The 9043-nt window shown below is 36.0% G+C and overlaps 1 protein-coding gene across 1 annotated transcript; it reads right to left on the minus strand.

The window, feature by feature from the left end:
- Positions 1 to 5369: 5369 nt before the first annotated feature.
- LOC111509441 (protein CTLA-2-alpha) lies at positions 5370 to 8824 on the minus strand. The gene is made up of 2 exons (XM_023165199.2): positions 8663 to 8824; positions 5370 to 5654 (listed from the first exon to the last, which is right to left on the minus strand). The coding sequence occupies exons 1-2, from the start codon at positions 8822 to 8824 to the stop codon at positions 5454 to 5456; spliced, it is 363 nt and encodes a 120-aa protein (XP_023020967.1). The 3' UTR covers positions 5370 to 5453.
- Between the last annotated feature and the right edge of the window lie 219 nt (positions 8825 to 9043).

Genomic DNA, 9043 nt, shown 5'->3' on the forward strand with positions numbered 1-9043 from the left:
ATATAGGAAAATATACATGAATCAGAATGAATCAATATAAACATCTCAATAAATCGATGGATGTAGCTGTTACTTCGTGGTAGGAAATCATAATGAAAAGAGAAACGAAAATTTCTATGTTTTTTACCACTTTTATAAAAGTGGTAGGAAGCATAGAAATTTCAATTTCTCATTCCTTAATAAACATCTCCTTTAAGAACAGAAACACTAAAACTATCTTCAATACTTCAATACTTTGAGGTCGTTGGATATTTTGAAACAGAAAAAAAAATTTGGATCTACCGCCCAACCTGAAAAATTTGAACGAGATAAATTCTCACTTCTTAAATATCAAATAACCTTCTAAAACAGAAGAACAGTTGAGACGTTTGGAAAAATACCAGAGCCGTGTCGAATCTCGCCTGTATTTTTCTCAAGTATGACCCACTGAAGTCAAACACGATGTAAACAGTGTAAAAAGTAACTGTATTAGATCTGATAACATTTCTCTTGTTATGCTGAGGAATATTGAGGATCATCTCATGAATCATATTTCTTATATTCTGAACAAAATTTTAGGAACGAATCATATTCCTTCTACCTGTAAACAAGCCCTTGTTCTTCCTTTACCTAAAGGTGATAGGCTCACTGATCTATCGCATTTGAGACAAATTAGTACATTGTCTGTATTTGAAGGATCAAATAAATCACTTTTTAAACGAATTTTATATCATAATTGAAGTCCAATCAGGTTTCCGAATATTTCACAGCACTACTACAACACTTATTAACATCACCCAGGATTTATTCCTGGCTACTGATAGAAGTAACCTAACACCTCTGGTACTCTTGGATTTGATACCCTTGATCAACATATTTTGTGTAATAAACCAGCGTATTTGGAATTTAGCGATGTAGATGTGCAAATATTGGGAAGCTATCTCAGCTGTCGTACCCAAACCTTATGTTCAGATGGTCAATATTCAATAACTCATGGAGTTCCTCTAGGCTCGATTCTTGGACCTGTGTTATTTTCGCTCTACATTTCAGACTTTATTGAAGTAACAAACAATCTCTATACACCAATATGCTGATGATCAAGGCTGTAGCCAGAAAACAATTTCGGGAGGGGGGGTTGGTTTGGTGGAACAGAAGAAAAACATAAAATATAAAAATAATGAAAGAAAGAAAATGGTGTTACATGTTCATATATATTTATAGGAAACCATTATAGAAATATTAACATCTTTCTACAAAATCAAATTTAGTTTTCTAGCTTTCTTTGCACCAAACAAATCAATTACCTCCGATGTTATATATTTGATTTTTTTTATTGAAAGTATAATATATAAAGGAAATATTCACTTCAAAAGCTTATGATTCAACAACGTACTTTTTTTATTGTTATATATTTGATTTTGTTTATTGAATTATAACAGGCAAATTTATAACATGATATCTCAGTATTGGGGCATTACAGAGTATATTTTTAAGATTCTCAAATGTATTACTGTGTATAGGTAGCCAACACCATTCAACATCACATTTCAGTGAATTTTGTAAGGGTGCATTGATTTCGGAATAATGTGGAATGAATTTTGATAGGTACCTAATTTACAGTTCCTGAAGATCTCAAATTTCCTTCATTTTTAGGCGATTCCATTTCAGTTATGGCTCTCACTTTATCTGGATCTACTTTGAAACCGTTTTCGCTAATAATATTCCCCATGAATTTTACTGTCTTAACACAATATTGAAACCTTTTTTTATTGAAAGTAATATTGTGACGACTGGCCGTTTCAAAAACCTCATGAAGAATTCGATCATGTTCATCTTTTGTTTTCCCAGATATTATTGAGTAATCAAAAATGTTCTGAATTCCCCCAAATATTTGTCTAATCTTTTTTTGAAATACCTCCGGAGCAGATTTGATACCAAAAGGCATTCTCAAAAATGTGTACCTCCCGAATGGAGTATTGAACACATAAAAATCCTGAACTCATATCAATAACAGATTTTTTTTTGATGACAACTTTATATAAGTATTAGGAATAGGAACTGTCATGTTTGTTGTTAGTTACAAAAGTAATATAATATACAACATCCTCGGTGTCGATGTCAATTCTACGGTGGATTGACATTAACGCCAAACCGTTTAGTCGTCCCTGGCTTGTGGAGTTTCTTGAATAAGTTTTGAGGCGTTTCAGGTGAAGAAAGTCCTTTCAGGGGTAAATCTGGAAACAGGAAGTGTCGCCAAGATCTTTAAAAGTTTGTACGCACATTGCCGTAAGGTTTTTCCATTGTATTTCAGGGAAGTTTTTTTCAATATTCTCTTTCAAGCACTTGGTTCGTTTGCCAAGAACTTGATGAAATTTCTAACGGATTTTATACTTACAATAGTATCTGTAGAGTAGGGAGAGTGAGTGTAGGTCCACATGTGACCCATTGTACATCCTCTCGAGAAGTTGTCCTCTTAGGTCATCATCCATCCTGTCCTTTCTAGGAAGGAGACATCTCCTTCATATCGGCAGGTGTAGGCCAGGACTCGCCAAACACACACTCTCTTATTGACGACAACACCGGACACTCAGATAGGACATGCCTGACAGTTTCACCTTCCTGTTCACACATCCTGCATTGAGGTGTGTCCACTAGCCCCATAATAAAGAGGTGTTTTCTTAGTTGACAGTGGCTATTCAGAAATCTTACTGTTAAGTGTAGATTTTTCCTGGTCATCGCCAGATATTTCTTCATCCCATCTCTTCAGGGATTCAGCATGGGTGTAACGTTTGGCTAGTTCCGCAATTGTCGAAGTCATCAGGCCGTAAGTGCCACTGGATCCTGAAATTCTTAGTCCAGCCGCTTCCTTGGCTAAAGGGTCGGCAATGCCCTTTAATCCACCTCAGGATAATGTTATTATATATCGAGGCCTCAGCTAAATCTTGGTGGCACTCTAGTACTAGCCCTGATGTAACACGTTGTCTGTTCAAGGCTAATAGAGCTTGTCTGCTATCAGTGCAGATTGTTAAGTTTATGCCAGAAATTCCTTTCCTGATTATTCCTTTTGTGGCAATTGAGATACCAGCCAGTTCTGTTTGAACCACGCTGGTATTTCCATTCCCCACTCAATCCTTAGGCTTAGTGAGTACACTCTACCTCATGACCCTTATTTAGTTTTTGAGCCGTCCATATATATGAGTATGGGGAAAATGGGGGATCAATCCCCCTTGATCCCCCATTTTCCATTGCCGTGCCGTGTTTGTAGAAATAGTTGTTGACCAGGAAGAAATTCTGTTCCATGTAGATACTCATTGATTCTATATGTCTACGATTACTTCTTGACTGAGATTATTGACCTTCAGAAGATACTTCAAATATTCAACTTCACATTCTCAAACTTCTCTATGAAATCATGTGAATCAACAACACTAGAACTCATTTTTGACCGTTTTTGGGTGTGTTTTTCACTCCTGAAAACATCTTAGGCAATGAGTTCCTTGGTAATTTATAATGAAAACTGTTTTTAATTGAATTTTGGTTTATTCCATGGCAATCCACTTTTTCCAAAATATTTGTATTGGGTATAATGGTTAAATTATTGTCTAATTCAAATCATCTGAAAGAATCATTCGTTCAGGTCAGTTTCAACTCCCTACACTGTAGGTTAATGGACTGAGACCTATCACAAAACAACTACTCCCCTGGCTGATACCACGAAGGGCGTTGGATTATATCCGACAGGTGTCAGTGCAGGATTCTTCACTGAACTCATTCCTGCATATGATATTGGCGATACAACCGCCGAAATAGTGTTTCAATTATTGGAACACACTTGTAGACCGGTTTCGGGCTGTTTGATCACTCGTCAGTGCAAGGTAGTATCTATCATCAACATTTAGTCGATGACTTCCGATAATTGAATATCGAATTCCTTCAGAGTATCATTCCTTGAACTAAGCTGAAGCGGACAACAAAACTCAGGCGATAACCATGGGAAGATTACTATATTCTCCGGCCAGAAAAGTGAGAATCTCTGGAAGGGAGATTGACTGGCAAGCGCGGATAAAGTACCTCGGCCTTTTAATAGACCGTAGGCTCACTTGGAACCCGCACATTATGTACGTCAAATCTAAGATCGAGGGTCGGATAGCCAGTCTGTACCCTCTGATCAATAGAAAATCAAAAATGAGTTTAAAAAACAAAATCACGATCTATAACACGATGTTCAAGCCTGTCATCATGTACGCTTCAGGCGTCTGGGGACAAGCGGCTCCGTCCAACATTTCCATTTTGGAAAGGTTGCAAAATAAGTTAATTAGGATGATTGTGAATGCTCCTTGGTTCGTGCGGAACGAAGCCATCCGCAGAGATTTGCAGCTGCCTTCCATTAGGCAGTCCATTCAGTCGAGGAATGAGAGAGTTTTCGAAAAAACGGAAACTCATGGAAACCCTTTAGTTAGGAAAGCCACAGATTATGCTGTAAACGACCCCTCCCGATACAGAAGGCCCCGACACTCTGTCGAATGAGGCCCTCATGTCCCCCGTCAACGGACGAATAACTTTTTCACCCACCCCACCCCAGCCAGGTAGGGGTATCCCGTGAAGGGCGGCACTGATGTCTTAGGACTTCATGCCGTCATCTATCAGTTGTGTACCCATTGGTCCCTCTCAAGGCCAATAATCAGCCAAATGGGTAGGGGAGCTGGTCTCCAAACCTGGAAGAAGTGACGATGATGATGGCGGACAACAAACAACAAGGTTTGCCACAGCTGCCTGTGAACGAGATAACCAACCGCATATCCGAAATTTGCCTAATTCCTCGTATAAGGAAAGAAAACTTCTCACATAATAATCAGTGGGAGGAGGAATTGGTTACCTCGTTCTCAGGCAGATGGGGCGATGGCAAACCTTGTTGTTTGTTGGCCGCTTCAGCGTAGTTCGAGGAATGATTCTATAAAGGAAATATTTTTTCAATCATCTGAAGTCATCGACTTTATTTTGATGATAGACACTACCATGCACTGACGAATGGCTAAACAGCCCAAAACCGGTCTGCAACTGAGTTCCAATAACTGAAAATCTATTGAGGCAGTTGTATCACCTAGAGCATATGCAGGAATAACTTCAGTGAAATGAAATGTTCAAACAGTTCAATCTTTCTCTTGAAGACGATCAATTGGTGATCGAAACACGTGTCGAGGTATTAAAACAACGGTTTGGTATTGGGATAAAACTCCAGTAACACTAAGGGTTCCAAACAGTACATCACAAGTACCTTATTTGAATATTAAGAGTGTGTGTTTCATTTTTCATCATACGAAATCCCATAGTATGAATCATCTTTGCGTTGAGTATTATAAGCATTACCATAAGCAGTGGAAAAACAAATGTAATATGCAAATATATTTTCGAAAGAATCAGGTGTTATGAAACAAATATCAGTAGAATATACAAAAGGAAGTTCCAATTATTCATTAGTTAATTGGTCCGAATCCACGTGACCTCTTGCTCTCTTCCTCTGTCATATCGGTGAATTGATTTACACCCTTCTCCCAGCTTTCTTGTCCTGCTTTGTATCTCTGGTTATGTGCGTTGATCTCCTGAACATTCTTTTCATAAATGGAACGATGGAGAGCATCATCTTGGGGAGTGTTGTAGTGTTTGTTGAATTTTTGCTGGAACAAAAACAAGTTTCAGTGAATTTTGTCTACAATTTTCGGGCCGAAAGTTACACATTTGGTAACTCATTCCTTGGCCGATACATATGTCACATCTAGCTCTGAATAGGAAGTGAGGAAGCAGAGTTATCAAAGAAATGAAGAATATTTCGTATGGAAGATACCAAAGCATCAGGCATATTTTAATAATCCAACAGACTGAGTGGAAGCGTATGGTACCTCATGTCAAGAAATATAGGTATATGAGTACATCCCAGGCAGTTTAGAAGTTATGTCAAAAATTAGGTTAGAAATTTAATTCAAAAACCCTTTCTTCTCTTTCACGTCATTATAAAAAAAGTTGAAACTAACCTAAAAAAATGTTTTTCTTTGAAAGTTTTATACTTTCTGTATAGTAATGGAGAAGTGGAAAATACTGAACATGTTTTCATCAAAAACTCTTTTGACAAAACGGTAGAGGCTTCCGCGGGAGAGGTTGGCAGGGTCACTCTCTTTCGGGTTTGAAGGCCGTGAATTTTTGGAATTTCTTCCTGACGTTTCGCTGGCACAAATGGCTAGCTTCGTCAGAGGTTTGTTCATCCTGAGTTAATAATTATAATATTTATTTGCGCTTGCTCCGGGCACATGATTCTCGGCCCTAATGATCACTTACCCCACGCCCTCCCGAATGTATCGTGGTTTCAGGGGATGGGGCCTGACCAGCGCAAACTACGTTTGGAAAAAAATATTGACTTGCCAAAAAACAACTACACTAACCAACGTCAATTTTACAAATAAATAAAGAGTTAGCCACATGAAGCATTGCTTTGTATAGTGGTTGAGAGAAAAGAGAAAAAAAGGGAAAGGATTAGAAGTCGTTTAGTCATGTGATCATAACTAACAATGTTTATGTATCGACAATTATAGAACGGGCTTAAAAAAATCTCAGTTTTGAACATAAACCGGCTTCTATCATTCAGCAGTACTCCACAATTGTGATATGTTTGATGATCATTCGATGAGTCATAGTTAGTCTTAATAATAAGATGTAGTTGCAGATAAAAAAAACGTAAATAAGAAAAACAGTAAAGCAAGAAAGGAAAGAAATAATGAAGAAGGTCTATGAACTAGAGTTGATTCAAACAATTCAAAGCAGCATCTTTGAAAAACACTTCTTTTTTTCTTTTTTTCTTATTTTTATTCTATTTCTCTTCACAGCATCTCCCATCACAGTTTTGTAATTATTTTTTGTATCGATGAATCGTTGTAAGTTGTCTCGAGGTTTACTGAGTACCTAACCATTTTTTTGTATGACTTCTAAACATTGGTAGGGAATTAATTTTTAACGCCACATGAAAACGAATTATAATGAAAGAGATCCGAACTGAATTGAATGAGAAAGAAAAATCAACTGTCATGGAAGATTCCCTCACCTTTTTTTGTATCAAGATGAAGTAGTAGAAAGCCAAAAACTTTCTTTCTTAAAAATATATAAGGAAATAAAATCGAAATGACATGGAACAGTGACAAGAGATCTGCAAACACAGAACACAACAGAAGAAGGACCACTACATACATTTCAACTAGTGTTCTAAGCAACCAGATCCCATGCCATCTGTACATGCCAGCTTGTATTATTGTAACAAGTTTGCCAAAAATATTTTTCAGGAGTTGAGTACCTATCAAAGGAAATGCATAAAAAAACATTTTTCCTTCAATTTCTCGAAATGTATCTTTACAATAACCATATGAATAGAACTGTGATTATTGTCTTTGTAAAAAACTTCGAAATCATGGATAAACGATAATGTTATCATGTTTTCAGTAATATCAAAATATAAGAGTAGGTAAGAGTAGGTAGGAATGATGTGAAAATATTACTGAAAACTAAGTTAACCTGACTTTGTATTGTTAATTAATATAGTTGCAAATTTCAACGTTATACGATTGGAAAAAATTGATAACCGATGGTTGTATTTGAGGTTTACATCTTTGTAGAACTCTTAAAGGTAATACTTTTTTCGAATTGAATGATAAAAAAGCTTTCCATTAATTTCGTTTTTTGTTTGAAAAGATTATATAATTTATGAGTATGTTCTTTTATAATTTTATTTATCAGTTGAATTGGTTAGTTATCAGTTGAAGTTCCTTTAACTATTTTTGAGAATATTTCACGATATTGTGGATTGCTCAATTTGATAACTTGATCGAGTAAACCTATGACGAAACTTTTTTTTGGGAAAGAGGGTGATTTCGACTGCCAGATCAAATTTTTTTGATGTACTATTGAGTTTCAATTTTGATTAGAATTAGTATATAGAAAGCATACAGAAAAACCACTCAGTCCAGACGAACTAAAGAAGACGTTGTTATTTAGCAAAATCTTGAGAGTAAATAGCATCATGAAAAAATCAGTAGTTTTCGATTCGTATTGCTCAAAAATGACAAAGTCCAAATTAAAAAAAAACTAACATTCATCTGAAAAGTGTTTAGATCGGTATTCATTAGCTGAATGCATATCGATATGTGAATAAAATATCAATCCCCAAATTGAATTAATTCCTAATGATATCATAATGATAATAATAATAAATGGTGTTTATTTTACGTGGCGAAGTTTAGCAAAACGATATTCTTCCACTCAACCACGTTTGAAAAAAAAGAAATATTACAAAAAATGAATGGCAATTTCGGGACAAAAATAAAATCAAATACGAATATTTATGTTTGAATCACTATTGACTGAGCAATTCAGATTCAAGTTTACTTTTGAATAGCGGTTGTGATGAATTTTTCAAAGATTCACCGAATGAATTATACATTGTTACAGCATGATACGTGAAGGATCGTTCATAGATCATAGATGTAACCTTTTATTTAAACTGTAATGTAAACAACTGCATATTTTATATATACTGTATATGTTTGCCGCTAATAGCTACGGCTGATGTGGTTTTTTCTAAATAAAAAATAAGTCGTAGATAGGAATTGAAATTTTCCAAAATGTGGCAGCAATTAATACATACCTTGTAGCTGTTCCATTCTCCATCACTAACAGCATGAGCAAAAGCAATTGCTACGACACAAAACACAATCAATTTAATATGCATTTTTGTTGATATTATATGACAATGAATTGGATGTTCGACGGATGATTCGAATATAACCTGGTAGTACGGAATGAGCATATATATATATACGGTTTGTTGATGGATGCAAACAATATATCAGCTGGTTTTGGATGGGGTCAAGTTTCATTATGCAACAAACAACTCTGAGTATTATGGCATCAGGTTGAGATACCATTACTCTGATAACAAGGGGCGAAACAACTGAGAACAAAAATATGAACTACACGGGTGAGTGAATTCGTACAAGCGGCCTTCAAAAATATAACCAACAGTATT

Source organism: Leptinotarsa decemlineata, unplaced genomic scaffold (assembly GCF_025532065.1).
Source record: "Leptinotarsa decemlineata unplaced genomic scaffold, Ldec_3_MD MMD2_P_RNA_scaffold_2, whole genome shotgun sequence".
Lineage (NCBI taxonomy): Eukaryota > Metazoa > Arthropoda > Insecta > Coleoptera > Chrysomelidae > Leptinotarsa > Leptinotarsa decemlineata.